This window comes from Onychostruthus taczanowskii, unplaced genomic scaffold, assembly GCF_017590055.1.
Source record: "Onychostruthus taczanowskii isolate IOZ18803 unplaced genomic scaffold, ASM1759005v1 scaffold28, whole genome shotgun sequence".
In the NCBI taxonomy this organism is placed as follows: Eukaryota; Metazoa; Chordata; class Aves; order Passeriformes; family Passeridae; genus Onychostruthus; species Onychostruthus taczanowskii.
Genome location: NW_024500128.1, coordinates 5,405,070 through 5,423,803, shown reverse-complemented (window position 1 = coordinate 5,423,803; position 18,734 = coordinate 5,405,070). Strand labels below are relative to the sequence as shown.

At 40.9% G+C, this 18,734-nt stretch overlaps 1 protein-coding gene across 1 annotated transcript in view; it reads right to left on the bottom strand.

Moving 5' to 3' along the window:
* Positions 1-887: 887 nt before the first annotated feature.
* ULK4 (unc-51 like kinase 4) overlaps positions 888-18,734 on the bottom strand; it is a 210,022-nt gene continuing 192,175 nt past the window's right edge. The window contains exons 36-37 of the mRNA XM_041407795.1: positions 4,137-4,225; positions 888-1,189 (exon numbers count right to left, since the gene is read on the bottom strand). Coding sequence (XP_041263729.1) covers positions 1,105-1,189; positions 4,137-4,225 — 174 coding nt within the window. The 3' untranslated portion in view covers positions 888-1,104. The remainder of the gene's footprint in view (positions 1,190-4,136; positions 4,226-18,734) is intronic.

Here is an 18,734-nt window from a genome sequence, read left to right as displayed (position 1 = left end):
TGCAGAGGGAGAGGACTCGCACATGGAATTCAGCTTTGTTGTGGCTCTCAGCCACACCTGCTTATTGGACTTTTACGGTAAAACACTACACCAAATAATAGCCAGCACTTCACTTGTCCCTCTTTCTAGTAACTCCTGCTGAAAGATAGCGGTTTTTGAAGTAATGCAAGAAAACAATTCCTGTAAGACACAAGGTGAAATCTGTTTACCTGGGGCTGTTTGCTTGCATCCACGTACTCTGGGTAACGGGGCTGTCCAAGAGCAGGGGTGTAGCAGCAGCTGTCACAGGCACTGTGCTTGGTGGGTGCACTGACAGACTGACAGACATCAACCACAGCACATGTGGAGAAGAAATTAACTCTACACACCCTGTGAGATCTGCAAGCTCTAGAGGACCTTTTCTAGAGTATCAGCTTTTACTGGGGGTTTGACTAACTGCCAGGGTTATCACCACACCTGTTCTCAAAGAACTGCAGCCAGGAGCCTTGGCAGCTGAGAACAACACCTATGAAGCTTAAGCTGCGCAGTGCTAGGCAAAGGAGGGGCACACAAAAGGCTGCGAGTAGAAACCTGGGTAACATCTATCATCCTTACATACCACACACACAGCCTCTGTGTGATCACAGTGGTTGGTAGTGGTTGCTTGAGGTGAACAATATTGTCTGTCTTGATAAAAAGGTATTTTCTAGTGCCAGTCACAAGCATGAGGTCACCCCTTAAGATGAACAGCCAAGGCAGTCACGTGGTCCCCAACATAAATGAGCATTTCTAACTAGCTTGAAATAGTGAAACACTTTATATTGTGAAGTAACTCTATTATTTATTTCATTTACACTTTTAAACTATCAAATACTTGAGCTACATCATGTAATGCCAGCATAGCAAAGTAGTAACCAAGAATTCATCCTTACAGGGTTTTAAAAAACAAACCACCCCCTTCCCGCCCCTGAACCAGCTTCCCTCCGTTCCTGAGACAGCCCAAATTCTGCCTATGCTGCAGCTCAGATTGCTAAATGCTCAGCTCATGTGAAGATGTTCCTGCAGGACCGAGGTGCTGAGCAGGGTACACAACCTGCACATTTCAGAAGGCTGGTCAAAAATTGTTCACTTGGGAGTCTTGATATTTTCATGTCCCACCGCTCTCAGAATTTCAAATGCCAAGGAGGCAACAGCAATGTCAACGTGAGAGCTAGAAATTAAAAACAGTAACATTTATTAGATGTCCTCAGAGAAAGAAATGTTTTCTTCAAATTCCACATTTGCCTTTATCTATGCTAGAAAATTCTGAGTAGCCATTAACTGCACTCTCTACCTGCTTTTCTGTTAAGCAGTAACATTTAACCAGTGGTTCTGTCCTGTAGCAAATCTTGAGTAGAAATGAATCTCAGCTCAAACTCCCAGTACCTGCTACCTCACTCAACCTCCTCTGTAAAAAAAGGCAGATGGAATTTATCATACACCCTGTGACTCCTCACATGCACACTTGCAGCTTGGCAGAAAGGTGCATTTTCACACACACAGAGCCCTCTGCCTGCAGCGCTGCTCTGCACAGGCAGGCACTTCCACTCCAGGTGTTGCCCACCTCCTGCAAGGAGGATCGACTGCCCCTCCAACCACAGTGCTGCACTGGGGCCCCTTGCTTCCTCACCTAAGGTTTTATTATATAGATTTTGCCTAATTTTTTCTTCTGGAAACACATTTTTTTCCTAGCATTGGAACAGAGGCTCTAACATATTATTCCTAGTCTACAGAACCAAGTCTTTTTAGTTTTTTTGTGGACTGCCATCCCTCATCTATAGCTTAGAAAGGACATCAGCAGACCCATCTGCAACTTCCTTTACTGCTGCTAATGACAATATCTACCAGTACGCCACACTTCGGGAATACAGAGCTAACCAGAAAATCCAAATGATCGGTTCACATTACTTAAGCCAATGTTGCAATAAGCAGCAGTTTAAATCAGTTATCTGAAACAAATTAATCTTAGCAACTGCCTTTACTGAAAAATAAATGAACATGATCCCACATTTTAAAGCATGGATTTGATTCCACGTTGTTACTAAGCAAAATGGGTTGGTCATGTCATTCTTAGAACTGCCTGTTCCAATCAGCTCAGGAAGCATCACTGAGAGAGAGTCTGGCAATCCATGGCTGCTACAGGGCAGCAGGGGAGCACTGAAAGCAGCTTTCCATCCAACCAGCGCCCTTCTCTTAGCACTCGACTGCTTGGCTGGACACACTTCCCTTCTGACACACAGGAAGAGGGAGAGATTAGAAACCTGTCTGTAAGAAATGACAAAGCAAAAAACACTCCTCAAGCAACTCAAACCAGTGGTAATATGTGTGTGGAAGGGCCTGGGAGTTTAGACTACCCTGGGGATGGCTTAGATCCAGGATCTCGGCTGTAGCTGTTTCTAAAATATTTCCAGTTCTGCAGGAGATACAGAGAGGCTCCTTAAAAAGGTTCAAAGCACAGGTGAGGAGACCAAGTTTATCAGGTCACACGGAATATTTTGGGAAAAATGCCACATAAGGAAATGTGAGGAGAAGGCAGAATATCTACATCTTTCATAAATAAATGTCCATTCAGCTAAGTCTGATAAAGCTTCCTAACTCCAGGCTTCCTCTGCCTATCTGTTGCCAATTTATGCATGTCTGAGTCCATTACTGCCCCAAGAAGCAGGCTCAGTCCCTCTCAGCCTCCTCTGGAGGCAAATGGATAGGGATATGTGTTCCCTAAAGAAGGGAAGGAGGGGAAATGAAAATCCATGAGCTCTCAGGGGTTCTCTTATTGCTGTTACAGTGCAGAAGCTTCGCACAGCAGAGGGACCTGGGTCACCTTACTGTATCATAACAGTCCTCAATGGCATCAGCTGAAATTTGATCTGCTGAGCATCTTGTGTTAAAATAGGGTGAATGCTCTTGATTTGGGCTCTGTAGCATGTGTTTTTCTGCATACAGAGACGTACAGACTGTAGCAGGCTACTGAGGAAGCCAGAAAAGCAGAACTCAAAGACAATGACTGGACTGTCTGGTGCATCTAATGCTGAAATGCTACAAACAGAACGAAAGTTATTTCTAGCAGAGGAAAACCCTGTGTTCCCCCACTCTCATTTTCAGTGGTGGTGCCTGTGTCTCACTTGGGGAGAGCTGACATTTTATTTTAGTGAGATAATTTAATGTGTCATACAAAATCCTGTGAGTCAGCAGCTGAGTGTGCAAGCAGGATGCTGACTGTTCTCTACAGGTTTGGCTGGTCCTTGGTGTGCATCTCTTGCACTTGCCACATCCCAACATTTTCTCTCCATGTCTGCCCACATCCCCCCTTCCTTCCAACACACGGTACACACTGCCATAATGCTGAGGAGACAGTTTTCCCAAAAGCCTGCATTTGGGAGGCAAAGAGCACTGCAAAGATTATCCAAGTGTTTCAAAAACTGACCTTAGAAATACAATTTCTCTATGAATTTCAGTTCAACCAGGAGTGAAATGAAGCCCAACAGCCCACAGCAGAAGCATATAATTTGTTTTGAGAGGCAGAGAACAGCCATTGATTCATTCATTCATTCACTCATTCACATATCCAAGGGGGAATAGATAAGGAAAAGTCTATGGAAGATGAGCTAAGCTTTGGCCCATTTGTTAGGACTAGCACCTCTGTTCTTGCGGAGAAGGCCATGGCATTCCCCTAAGTCTCGTGCCTTCTGCAGAAGCTACAGGCATTCTTAAACAAAAGCAGTTCTGTTCTTCAGCCGAACATTTGAAAGGAATCAGATTTCAAGGGCATCAGCCACAGCTACCTTAACATGGGGCACAAACGTTACATTGTGCATGCAGCCCACTCTGCCAAGAACCCCTGACAGAGGGACCAAGGTTTGGAATAAAATAATAAATTAAGAAAAAAAAAAATCCACAGAATCGACACACGCACGGAGCTCGACTGTGAAGCAGCTGGGGATCAAAGCGTGCCGCAGGCTCTGACAGAGAGGACTTGGAGGAGAGCAGTGCAGGGAGGGGGGTCAGGGACAGAAACCTGAGAAGCTCTTACTGCACAGAATTACAGAAGACCGATGCAGACAAAAGAGGAGGCAAGCGCTCCCAGCCCTGGAAATTCCTGAAAGCCTGAGGGAACTCACCTGGCAGTTTGGACCAGGCTCTCTAGAGCCTGGATAAGAGCATCGCCATCATTCTTCAGGCTCTCCAAGTGCTTCTTGTTTGAAGTTATCTGGAACAAAAAGAAAGGACCTTTACCAAAGGCTTAGCAAAAGATTCTTCTCTGTCATTTTTGTGGGATAAGAGAGAAGGAAACAAGTTACAGCATTTATTACAATTGTAAGTGGAATGTGACATTGAAGACACCAGTGAGAAAGTCCCTTTTACTGAATTTTAGGCAGAGACCATCTAAAATATCTTGGCTTAGTTAACAATATTCACCCACGTTCTGAGTCCCTGTATGTGTGCAAATTCACATATCACAGTCTGACAATCCTGATTTCATCCTTAGGATCAATGCAAATACAAGCCCCATTCGGTCTCAATCCCAGGGATATCTTGGGGGAGACAGTTATTTTCATTTCTCACTTCAGGGAAAAAGTAACCAAGCTTCTACCAGCCTTCAGATCAGAACACGTGGGGTTTCCTTGAGAGAAACCAGGTTAAAATCACTGCAAAGCTGGCAACTGCATACGGAAATTTTTCTCACCCCCCATCAGTCATTAGGAGTGTTACCTGCACAGGATTGTCACCTACAGAGCAGGGGGCGGAGTGACCAAAGCTGTTTGCCCTTTTGTGTCAAATGAATCCTGATTATAGCTGATTTTGCTGCTGGTGTGGTTTATTACATGAGTCCATAAAGACTGGTTCATTGTTTCTCCATCCTTAAGCAGTACAACTACACAGCTCCAGACAGACACATGTTTCCTGGTGGGTAAGCAGGTGAGCAGGAAGGTCATAAGGAACACGACGTGAAGCCTCATGCACTGTAGCTTGAACAGACACTGAATACTTGTCAACTTGCTGAAAAGCTCTTGTATCTCAAATAAATTACTAAAAAAAACTGGTTTGCATGTCAGTTCCTGCTTGCAAAGGTAAATAAATCTTGGCTGAAAATAAAGGAAAAGGGGATGACCGGACCAGTTGATTATTTTGACACCGGAGGATTTAACACTAGAAACGATAACTTCTAATCCCAAAATCTGGCAAGGACTTGTAAGCTTTAGCATGCTGTGGCTGGCTCTATTTACCATTGATCCAGCATCTGGGCAACACGCCTTCACATCTCCCTCTTAAATCACAACAGAAGCTATATTTACAGCTGCCATCCCACCGTAATTTATCAGCAGTGATTCTGCAACAACAGTGTCACTACATCTATAATCGTAACATCCTGTAGTTAGTTTAGCACTTACAGGGAACAAGGACCTGCCTGAAATAAACCAAAACATATCCTGTGTGTTGGAAAAAAAAACCAGTGATGCCATTACCTAAGCACAAATCATTGGTAAATCCTGATTACAGATGGTTAAACCTTTTTACTCTCTTGAGGTTTATATCTGATTCTCTCAGTTTGTATTTCAGAAATCCAGTCTTCTCTATATGTTACCTGCTAGACAGAGAAAACGTTTTGTAATCTGGGTTCTGTATGTGAGAACACCACCACGTATAATAGGAGCAACACAGGGAGAAAAGTATTTTCACCACAAAACATTGCTTTCTGTTCTTAAAGAATGGTTATGCCTCAACCAAACATTTCCCTGCACCTCACCAGCTACTGCCACATTCATTGCACTTTCCACATTCATGCCCCTTGTTTATCCTGCACACTAAAAAGCCAAGAGGTCACAGGGAGGGAAGGTCACTAGGACTGAATATTGCTCCATAAAGCTATCACATCAAATAAAGGTTACAGATATCTCTCATTCTACTACATCCTAACTTTTGGGTGCTGACATTTGTACAACCTTCATGGTCTCTTCACAAAAACAGCCAATGACATCAGATAGGGAACATTCAAAATATGCTCAACTATAAAAGAAGAAAGAGGTTTAATTCTAAAATTATCTATTTCAAGCAATAACTTAGTCCAACTGAGTCACAGGGTCTGACTATAAGCTGGCCCATGCTGCAGCATGCCCTGTGTTACTATTAAGAACACATTTCTGTGCATAGAACACATTTGAATAGAAAGGATTAAAATGGCTTTATATGCACAGAAATTGTAAAAGACTCAAACAGAAACACCCAGGAGATTATCTCATCACCTCGCTGTTAGACTTCACTGTGCAGAGCAACTTTCAGCCATGAGCAATGGGCTCCCATGGTGTCCATCCACAGGGGCTACTCCCTGAGCTAACAAAATGCTTCAGTAAGATCCTTTCAGCAGTAAAAGTGGAAGCACAAGAAGGGAAAGGATCAGCATGAGCTGCCTCTCATCCATTTAAATGAAGTATAACCCAAATTTAGAACACATTTTATTGAGAGTGTCAACTACCAGCTCCATCCAAGCCAAGGGGTGTTGGTGAAGAACCAACCTGTCCAGTTGGCAGTGCCACCATGCCCACAGAGAACTTGCCCAGATCAAACAGGGTTGCACAGATTTATGTGGGTAGGTGGAGCTTCCCCACCAGCTCTTCCTCACCAGTGCCCACAAAAATGCTTCCTATCCACCACCAGGCACCCACTGCATGGGCCTGGGAGGAGACCAACTCTGTGCTAGCAGGCAAACTGCAGGTTAAATACAGGGTGAGCTGCCAGCACCCAGGAGCCAGCTCAGCCACAGCTTGCTGACAAAACATGGGTTTTGTCAGCACCCCCATGCTCTGATCACTGGCTCTTATTTGCTCTTTATCTCAGTCTGAGTAGATCTGATTGCTCCCAGAGTAATTTGAAGGTCTCTTGCACACGACAGATTACATCCTGCTTCACAGGAGCTTGTGAGAAATAGTATCTGAATCACTGTTCACTTTCGAGCTGAAACTTTACTCAAGTTTCTTACTTCAAACAAAACTGTTCCAGTTTCATCTTCCTTTTGTTCCATAGGTTATAATAAATTATGATAGGACATAAAACCACTATTCACCAAAATTTGAGAAATTAATGTATTTTTCCTTTGGTTATCTTTTTCTTCTACCCACCATTGCTGCACCTTTTATCCACACACACCAGCTCTAGTTCTCATTCATTTGGAATTTTAACAACTAGTTTAATGATCTCTTGTAATATTGCTGTTTGTTAGGGCTGGCTGCAACACAGATTCAATGACATAATCAATAGCTATTCCTTTAATTAAAAATGTAATTAAATCTCAGTTTAGTTGTACACTCACTGCAATTTAACAAGAATTTCAAAATTACTTTTCTTTATTATGCCCACAGCCATTCAGCAGCTTTCCTCTCCTCAATCCTGTTAAACAAGGGTGAGCCATCAGGAATATCATGGTTGATACGTACCAATCAGTATTTTCAAAAAATTCCAGAAAACTATTCAGATGTTATGGTGCTGCTAAAGATGAGTGCAGGAAAAGTTATAATGTAAAACATTTCCATTGGAATATCTACTTCACTAATAAACTGTTTTCATTTTTCATTTCAGTTTTTCATTTTTACTCTAAGAAGGGATTTTTGCAATTCAAATTTCAAGAAAGCATAGAAACTTAAGGGCAAATTACTTCTGTAAAGGTTGGTTTCATAATGCTAAACTGCTTCCTCTGATTAGTCGTAAGTCACATTTTGTGATTTACAATGGAAAGAAATTACCTCAGCAGTAAACTACTCTCTCACCATTTTAAAGAGAAAGAAACTCTTCTCTGTTGAGGTTTCAAGTGAACAATAAACTTGATGTCTGCGAAGTAAACTGGAAAATAATGCAAAAATAAGGAGCTTTATATTTGAAACTTTTTCTTGGTTGAAGAAAGGTCTTGGAAGCATATTCAGCTTTGAGTATCATCTTCTTAAAGAAACAACCGCTGGGGATGTTCACCATTTGCTCAACAAGCTGCTACCTTGCTTGTATACACAGATACAAGCAAGACACCTCAAAACATACCTCTTTCTCACAAACTCTTTCTATCTCTTTCCCAAACACATGTATTTTAATCTCATAAAGTGATGTTTCCCTGCATTTTCATCAAAATTTAATATAATTAAGCTAATTACAGGTATTCAGTTCTTGCTCAACTTTACTGGCACAGGCTGAGAGCAGCCACATGGGTAATGCAGAAGCTGCTGCGGGCTGGTTTATCAGAAGTACCAGACACTCACAGGTCCAATGTCAGCATCACCTGGATATTGACACATGCTGTAATAAAGTATCATTTACCTCTGGATGGAAGCTTTTCTGTGAATGGAACTTGCACCTTCAGCTAATACTGCAGCAAAACCAATCAGCAATACATTTTTTCTATGGACTAACTAGGATCCTATGTAGGACATGAAATATAATACTAACCAGACTAAAAACATTAAAGAATTGAGAATACTCCTATTGCCCTCTAGACACTCTTTCAAATAATGTCTTCATAGTGAGTGCTGCTCCTGCAATTTTAAATATGCATCTCAGACTTCTCATTCCTACTTCCATCTTTGACTGGCTGAAGGCACTGTCAGTAGGACACAGAGCCTTTCATCCCCAACCAAAGCTACTGTTTCAAATGTCATCCAGGCTGGTGGTGACTGAAAGTTGATGGCTATTCACAGCTGCTTAGTGTGACCTTATTCCCATTTTTTAAGGAACAAATGTCAAGAAATATAGTGGTGTTAAAAACATTGCTGTAGCTGATGTGACAGCCCAGTAAATAAGTCAATGGGATAGTAACTTCAGAAATGAGGCACAATGCCTGCGCTGGAGGGGAAAACCTTCTAGTGTTGTGACCCATCTTATGCCTATCCCAGGGCATTCAATGGTACTTTTCCTCCCAGGCTGTCAATGCTGAACTATTCACAAGCACTGCAGTAATCAAATAAATCATGTCACTTGGTTTATTATTCACAGCTCATGATGATGTGGCCAGAAATTTGGAGCCATTCCTTCTCAACAGAGGAGCACAATAACCCAGCAAATACTGCAACTAGGGACTCATGCAGGTGAACTGAAACTACCAGATCCTTTGGCTGTGGACTTATTAAATAGAAGAATTTGTTTCGTTATAAATTGCTCTCCAAACATACACACTAAGCTGGCAGTGTCCTGAGCAATTATAATAAATAAGCTCATAATTTCCCATGATGGATCAGGTGGATCTCTCACTTCTGGAGGCCTGCACACTCTTACAAAGAGTTACAAAGTAACATAGCCTTATCTTTTTGTACTGAAGTGCCAGACCCAATAAAGCATTTGGAGCTATCACGTGGGGGCTGTGATAATGACATTTAATTATCAGGCCCAAAGAGGAATCCCAGGCAGGGATCCAGATACCTGCACAGTGCATGGGGGAGTGCTGCTTCCGAAGGGCATGGAAACATGGTGTTGAGAACGAAATTACCCTAATTCACTCTCCTCTCTGGAGCTCAGGCTGCTAACACAGCCAGTGAAAGCTCCCAGTCCAGACAGCACAGACCACAATACCTTTTCTCAGTGCCCCCACAGCAGGCTACGGGGTCCTGGACTCTCCTCTCCCCTTTTCAAAGCAAGTAAGTGTCACGCTGTGTGGTGCAGCAGGGTTTCCACTGGGTGGGGAGAGTCAGGGAGGTTTGGATGGCTCCCACACAGGGAGTGAATAACAAGGGGACTTGGCAGGGAGGCAATTGGCAACATGGCTCTCCAGGCAGGAGAAGTTAAACTCTCATTTATAGGGAAGCACTCTAGCTATTAGGGCAATTTTACATCTGTGGCAGCAACTTTCTAAAACACAAAAGCAAAACAACCAAAACTAGCAACGAAAATCCCAGATATATGCAGTGGTCTTTTGTGAGGTGTTTAATCTGGCATTAGTTACATGTGCTCCCAGCAAGTCTGGGGGATAGGACCCTCTAAAGCATTATGGTGCAGCCAATTTACAGGTTGTTTAATGAAAATTAATGGCTACTCTAGCCAGGATGTGCCGGTGTAGAAGAGGAATATCCAAAGGCAGTGTGCTTATAAGGATATCATATACTCACTAGAATGACCACAAGTTATTTTTGGTCTCCACAGTGTAGGAGAGCTCATTCTAAAAGGATAAAAACCTTCATAGCATTGCTTCCTTGCTACTCTCCTCTCTACACGTGGTTCCAGCTGGAGAGAGACACAGAATGTGTGTGTGGGAAGAGCAAATCAAGTCGGACAAGTTATATTTATGTTACTAATTGCCAAGTCACTTAAACAGGCCTGAGCAATGCTGCTGGACCATAAAAACAAGAAATGAAACTTAAAAAAGCATGAGTGTTCCAGGTGTGCTTTGGCAAGCATATCGCAGTCAGGGATTGCAGACACACAATTACAAAGACTTTGTGGCCCTTCAGATCCTGCAAATACATGTGAAAACAAGCAGGTATCTGTGACCAAAAAAAAAAAAAAACAAAACCAGCCCCACTCTACATCAGACAGCTTAGCTCTCATTTTAGAGTTCAAGAATGTTTTTTTTTCTCTTTATGGATAAAATTCTTGTTCCACTGAAGTCAACAAACACCTTTTGATTTTGATAAGACCATGATTTCATTGGAGGCGTTTTGTTTTCTTCTAATTTGTATATGTGTGTGGAGGTTTATTCTAAGTTCAAAGCCATTCCTGCGGGTAACTTGGAACCGTCCCAGTTTCCCAGCAGTCTGAGTGCCACACTGGCTCGAGGACTATTCACAGACAGACAAGGAATGTCTCCCACACGATAGATAGTTGTTAATTGATTTTGGATGTTTCTTGACACCTATTCACTTTGAGGCTATTCTCTGCCCTTCAGCACATGTATTTTGCACAAAGAGGCATGCTCTGTGATTGTTGTAAAATCACCAACTCTAAGGGGCATTGTCTGAACATAAGAGAAGATTCATAAAACTGCATGGTAATTATTGAACAGAAGGTACTCTCTGTCTTGTTTGATTTTAAAGTTTGATTTTATTGCAAGTGCTGTTCTCAGTTCGCTTTCAGAAATGTCTCTATAATCCAGAAAATACCCATTATTGCAGTTTCCACCCTCTTTAATGAGTGATTTTAAAATATTTGACTTAACAGAACTGGATAGGGCAACCTCTTTACATCCATTATACAACCAGCTGACCACAACAGCTTTATTAGCAAAAGTAAACTGCAGTTCTGTCTGGCAAACCATGGCTCAAAGGTGCTACAGGAGACTTCCACACAGGGCTGCAGTGCTGATAAGTTATGCATGCTCAGAAGCCATCCCAACATCTATATGGCATTAGAAATAAGCACTTGCCATCCTGTTGCTGGTGATCTCATCTGCAAACACAGGTTCATCTGTCACCGGCGTGCCAACGACTCCCTGAGGTACTACTTCAGACCAGTTTCACTCTGTCCAAACAATGATCCCAGCTGGTCCCAAATATCAGCTTTAGCCAAACTGGGCCACATACTAAGCTTACACAAAACTTGCAAGCCCTTGATCCCTTTTCCTGCAGCTTCCCAGCAGCTCCCCTGTCCTCACCTTGCTGGGTCAGGTGAGACCACCACCTCCCAGGTACACCTCACCTTGGTAGTCTCTTGTAACTTCCTCCTTATAAAAGAAACAGGGAAATCCACTGGAAGAATTTTTTATTACCACAGTTCAGATCCTATGTTTATATTCTTTTAGGAGCTGTTCTAGAGGCTCCTGGTTGTCGTGGAGCAAAGCAAACTAAAAATAATTATGAACAAACACTAAAATAACACACAGATACACTGCACATCTATATTTCCTCTCAAGTTAATCATTCTCTGAATTTCTCATTTTCAAATATCCTTCACAGTCTTTCTCTAATCAGATTTTCTCCTAACATAGCTTCTCACAAGAAACTCCAAATACTTCTTAAATGTTGATTTCCATAATTCTTTTTCCAGTGATAGTGTCTTTTATGGCCTAATAATGCAATCTGTGAATAAGATCCTCAAATTTCAACATTTTTCAACCCTTATGTCTCCCTGTAAAATCATGAAATAGTCTAACTGCAAAGGTTTTTTGGAGTTCTATCAAACTTTCATTGACGTGCTCCATGGCTTAGGGGGATGACCTTCTTTACTTTCACATACATGTTCTTTTCATGTCCATCTATACAGCTAAATCGAGATCTTTCACTTACACACCCATGTGCATGCAAACCTTCACTTTTGCTTCAGTGAACTGCCTTATCTCAAACTATGACTGGTTTTCCATCTTATTTTCTCTCCCCTGTCCAGCTGGTGGGCACCTGGCATCCAACCAAGGTCAGCCCATCACACATGCTTTGACAATTCAAATAATTTCAAGCATTTACACTCTTGCAAGGGTAAGAATCTTCACCACAGATAACTCATCTTCTCGCTATTAGGAGAACCAGGGACATATTGGAAAATGCTGACCTTTAAATGGCAATTACCATACAGGAGAAGTATGCAAGCAACCAAGCAATTACCAATTTAATAAATGCTGTTATGTCTAAGGATACAAACCCTTGAGCAGCCATGCAGTGATGCTCAGGTGAACTGGGTAAACCCCTAGGAACAGCCAAGAAGTCTCAGTTAGGAAGTTGAAGTTTAATGCATACAGCCTCCAAAAAATGATACCTACAGCCTGACATTGCTCCTTGTCCTGCTTTAAAATGCTCCTCATAAAGATAAAAGCCTACTATGCCTTGATGAAGGCAGAGTGATGTGAACAGAGCTAAGTTGTCTGCGCAATTCAAGTCTGATCTAGTATGTGAAATCCCTAACCGCCCCTGAGCACAACCACTATATAGCATTGATCAACTTCCATGAAGGATGAAACTAAATTAGATGGCTCAAGATCACATTTGCCATAATCTGGACTTCAACAAAAGACTCCAACAATTACACATCTCTACAACTTGGCTTGATAAATTAGATTCACTATTCCAAGAAAAGCAGGAATAGGATGAGTTAAATTAAGAATTAACACAGATTATGAAAAACTCATTTGTAAAGAATAAAAAGAGTAGCAAAATCATGTTAGAAAAATCATTCTGAACTATGATTTTGAGCTAAATATTAAAGCACCAAACATTAGTTCCTTTGTAGCCCCTACAGACTTGATTTCCAGGGACACATAAAACTCAGACACCTTGAGGCTTTCCTTACGTACCAAACATGGACAGTCTTGTGTATACAGGAGAAAAACAAAACCACCCCTCCTCCTGCCAAAATCCAGAAAAACGCTCTGAAGATTTTTGTTATTGGGGGAAAAAAGGATCAGTGTATTTATGCTTCATGTAAAATGCAACTAGGAATGTAAATGACTGAACAGAGATGTAAGTCTATAAAACACCAATTTCTGAGGAAAATTATGCATTATATAATGGTTCAATTTCCATAAAATTGTAAAAACTGTCGCAAAAACAAATGGACTTCTGAAATTGATGCTTGCTTATTGTCATGTGACAGATGGCCCTGGCTGCCTGGCAGAGGGCAAACAGCTACCTTATTGGCTCGCACTGGCCTCAGAGAGAATAATTTTAGTCTGTTTTTCATTTAACAAGTCCAGTTGCATTTATGTATCTTTACAGCAGCAAGTCAGTCATTCATGTGTAATTACACAGAGGAGGTCAAAAGGAAGTAATAGTGATGAGCCCAACAGATGACACAGCTTGGCAATCTCAACAGTATTGCACTATGTAAAATTACAGTGCGCTGAAACACCAAATGAGTCCAGCAATACTTTTGTGCCCACAGAAACAATGAATTAGGACTCCATAATGAAACAACAGCGATAGTCATTGGGAATTACAATGACCTCGAATTTTGAGTTGAATAAACAGGTTGCAGGTTTCAGAACTACTGGTTTCACTACACAACCCAAAGCCAAACAGCTGTCTGTGTGAAAAGATCCTATTTCTCATTGCTGACCATGGTAATATTGCTTTTCAGACAGCTCCTGTACCTATTCATAACCATACTGGGCTCCCAGTACCCAAATAAGCACAGTGATAATTGCTGCGGGGGCACCTCAGAAAGCGAACATGTTCTGAACAAATGGGTGAGTAGCTTCCTTCCGGAACTTGAGTCTGCAGTATGCCAGCCACTGGAATAAAGACTTCTCATTCTTGATGCTCTCCAAAATTAAGAACAGATCCCATTTCTGATTTTCCCATCCCCATCAGTGTCATTAAAGAGCACCTGTTGCAGATTGACTGAAAAATGTAATTTGTGAAAACAACCATCAACCAAAATACCAGTCCAAATGTGCACTTAACACAGACACACATATACTTACAGACTTACACTACTTATTCCAAATAAACATAGCAATACTTAACACACAATGAATGGTTCAGTAGGCCAAGTTGTGAGTAAGCATTCACAGCTACTTCAGAGGTCATCCTCCCTCACTGTGCCTCACACTGCAGATAACCACAAGTCGTCAGTACATTTGGGTTTTGTCAACACTTACCTGTTCATTAAGTTGTGTTTGGACTCCATACACTTCATTGTTTATGAGCCCTGCTGTTTTAGCAACATCAAGAAACAACTGATTTAATGAGTTCACATAAATTTTCTTCTCTGCCTCAACTCACTCTTGGCTGTCAGTTTCATCAAGGACTGGCAGGAAAAGGTTCCTGGGAGAGCTTTCTTAAGCTTTTCTCAATTTGTTGAGATTTAGCTCCTGTGCATAAGAGAAATTCTTGAAGAGATCTCCAACAAAAAACCATCCTATTGTCCTTTATAATTATATTTCAAAACAGAGATGACTATAAACACAGTGGAGTTTCTTTGCTGCGACTGCAAAAACAAATGGGCTTTAAGACAAGGTTAAATGATTTCCAGCAGAAACTTGCAAAGAGAAGATAAATCACCCTTTTCTTTCAGCAAAGTGCTGTGCAGTCACCTTCATCTTTTCTTATGAACTGCCATTTCTACACACACATGAAGTGCTCTCATTATGTTAGGATCACAGTCTTTAACCTGGCAGTCTTCTATCAACAATAGAAGAAAAAGATACAAAGGCCATGAGTCCAACATGATGTCTCTAACTACTGGCATGAATGGCAACGTAATGCTTTACTGTTAATTATAGAAGTCAGGGAAGACCAACACTCATTTTATTTAAGGATAAAGCTCAAGTAGCTGGTAACTCATCCCTAGCAGTATAAGAAGAAGGGTCATGCTTGACAATTCTGCATAATACTTGACAGAAGATGGAATGAGGGGAATAAGACTGGCTGTCTGTGCAGGCTGTGGCCGTGGCAAGGACAATTTTGTCCCAATGTAAATGCCCAGCTGCAATTTCCAAAGTAGGACAAGGCAAGGAGGAACATACCGCAGTGCCAAGAAATGAGTACAGAAGTTATAAAATATCTGTTTAAGTTGTTGATCCTCTCCACATAGAAAGCTCTGTCTGGCACTGTTACCACAGATACTCCAGCTTATCTTCTCCATTGTGTAGCTAAACAAATTTAAGCTAAATTAAAATAATGCAATTAAGTAAAGAGTCAAGCAATCACAAGCACTTCAGCTAAAGCAGTTCAAGAGATTACCAACTACTTAGCTAGAATGTGAAACCTATGTATATATGCACTCACTACATGGCAGTGTTAAGTGGGCTGGCTTGAACCACTTCTGTTGATTTACAGTGATCTATTCTAGTCTGTGCTGAGAAGATGGGGAGAGCCCATACAGGTGGCTGTGTTATCTCAGCAAAGGTAGCATTAATTTCCAACTGAGCAAGCAACAGCTTCTTCAACTCCTTTGCTCTGATGGCACTATGATGGATTGTTTTTAATGCATGCTTATTTTTATAAAACATATTTTAATTGAGATTAGATATGTCGGCAGCTATGTTGTCCAAAGGGGCTTTGTTTGGTTTAGTTGCTACAGTAAAAAATTTTTTTAAAAAATCCGTATTCCAACTGTCTGCTCCATTTTTTTGTCAGTGGCTCCTGTCCCCAAAGCAGGAAGGGGACAATAAGATCCCAGTTTTCATCTCACTTGCTCTGGTTCTCAGTTTAGCTGGAACAGCCAATGAAGGTGTGACTGCACAAATGCTGGCCTGAGACAGGTTTCCAGGTCTGTGGAGCAGCAGAGCAGCAGGACAGTGAAGCAGAGGCAGTGGTGGACCATGCAGAGCAAACTCCACTGCTGCCACCATCTCAGAGCCTTAAGCATGAGCTCACAGACTTTGTCATTAAAAGGTGGAGATAAAAAGGCAAAAAGATGAAAAGAAAGCTTTCAGCAAAGTACACAGTAAAGGCAGAGTCAGTCCTGTAAACACAAAATCTGCTGCATTTCCAAAGAAAACCCTTATCCTAGAGGAAGTAATTTAATTTGGATTGGAAAGCATTCTGTGGAAGACAAACTGACGGTTTCTCTTTGCAACTCTCTAATACAGCAGAGATTGACCTTTGCATTCTCATTTTGATGCTTATCTTGAACAAACAGCCTAGAAGTCAATGTCTACTGAGAAAAAATTAGGGAAGTGCCTTTTCTCTAAAAGTGCAGAGTAAGTCCTAGGGAAATAAATTAATAAATATGAGGCCAGCAGCTGTGGCTGAATGTTAACCAGCTTTGTGATGCTGTGTTTATTTTACCATGAAATGCTTGCTGAGACAAGTTAAACTTCAATCATGAATTACATGATTAAGTCTTTCAGGGAGAAAACTTTTGTTATCTCAAAATACATTCTATTTCAGTATGAGCAGAGGAACAAACAATTTGTTATTTTAAACATTTTTGCTTTTATCTCATGGGTGAACGTAATGTTCAAGGAATGGATAGCACTGACCAAAGGCAACTCTGTTGAATGCAAAGGTTCTGACAAACTTTGCCCATGCAGATCGGGCTGTGAACCTCACACCTGGTTTACAGCACGTCACTTAGCAGTCTTGGCTTCAGCTGAAAAGACAGTCCTATAGAACTGTGTAAAAACCAGCTACCCACAATCCAGCTTTCAGCTATGATCTAATCAGGCTGTGAACTGGGTATTTTTCCCCTCTCATTTTCACTTTGACTATGAAAAAAAAAATCAAAAAGCACTATTATCACATTAACGTATTCATAATAAATATGTACAGGTTGCAAATAAAGCATTTCTAACTTAATAAAGCAATTTGGTTTTTTTAGAAGTTTCAAGTGAAAATTCCTGACATTTTTGCTGATGTGCAGCTAATTACAAGTGTTTTCCATTTGCCCTTGCACAATTACCACTAACAAGCTGTGCCTTAAAATTAGATGTTGCAGCCTTTACACTTAACCTGATTAGGTCAATAATTTAAATATTAACAGTTACAGAAATGCAGGCAGAGAGATTCATGTTAAACAAGAAGTCATTACATACTCTTACACTGTATTCTTTTAAAAACACAATGGTTCCAGATGCAGAATGAGCACCTGGATGCCTGCCACAAGATCCTGCCTTTTGCTCCTATGCCCACCAATCTTACAACTTTGTCCTCCAGGACAAGGTAAATGAGTCACAGTGCAAACTTAATCACGTCACAGCACAAAGCTGATGCGATGATCTCATTACTGTTCCAGGAAAAGGAATAAACTCAATTCCTGTTGACACCAGCAAATCCAGCTTTCAGCCAAGACCCACAAAGGCCCTGACCACATAACAGAGAGAACAAGTAACATGAGCGGCACTCTATTAAAGAAACTATTATCTTAAGCCAGATAGTGACAATGAGACTTTTAAAGGACGTCTCAGTGCTTTGTCTGAGAATTTTGTCAGAATTTTAAAGAAGATTTTGAAGGATAGTTGATTGAACCAAGTTCGTGATCCTTTTTTAGTAAGTTTAAGGTATCTGGAGATTATCCTTGTATCAGGATAAAAATAATTTTGTACGTTAAAGAATAGATTTATTGCACTTTTCAAGCACTCAAGCCAATCTAAAGTGGGTAAGAGGTTCATTTTGAAGCTCTGTAACCCTTTTTTAATACTATATTTGGATGACTGCCTAGCATAGTATAAGACATGTCGAAACAAAATCTAAAATTACTAAATCTGACTTAAAAAGAATACCTGTCTGATCAAAGCCCCTAGCTCACCTGTGTTGCTTTTTTTGGTATGGGATGTTCTGGGGGTTTTTTTTGGTAAAACTAACTAGCAGGAAGTCTTATCTTCGGAGAGTTGTACTTAAAACAGATTGCTTATAAAGATTTGAAGAATGATTGGGATTATCATTCTAAAACAGTACCCAGGGGAACTGGGTGGATCAAGGGATTGCTAATGAGATATTGAGTCTTTCACACCTAAACTTCTGATTTAAATTCAAGCCAACACAAAGTTCCCCCAACTGGTGGACATCTGATGATCTGTAAAAAATGAGGTGATGTTCTCACTCTATTCTTAGAAAATACATGTTGAACTGCCAGGAAAATCATCACTCTCTGCAGTGAAACCAAGAAGGGAATTGACAATGTAACACTTTTAAAATAATTTTTATCCCTCAACACAGTAATATAAGACAAAGCTTTGCCTTTCTGGATCAGGTTTACTTTCCCCAACCTGCTCAAAATAAGTTTCAGCCTCTAAGACTACTATAGTAAAATCAAATAAAACATTTTAGTAAAGTAAAAATTATTATTTAAGTTCCAGAGTAGCTATATTGGGCTTTAATGACTTATAATTTACAGAAAGGGCAGTGGTGGATGTTAATGAGTGACTCAGATGACTTTCT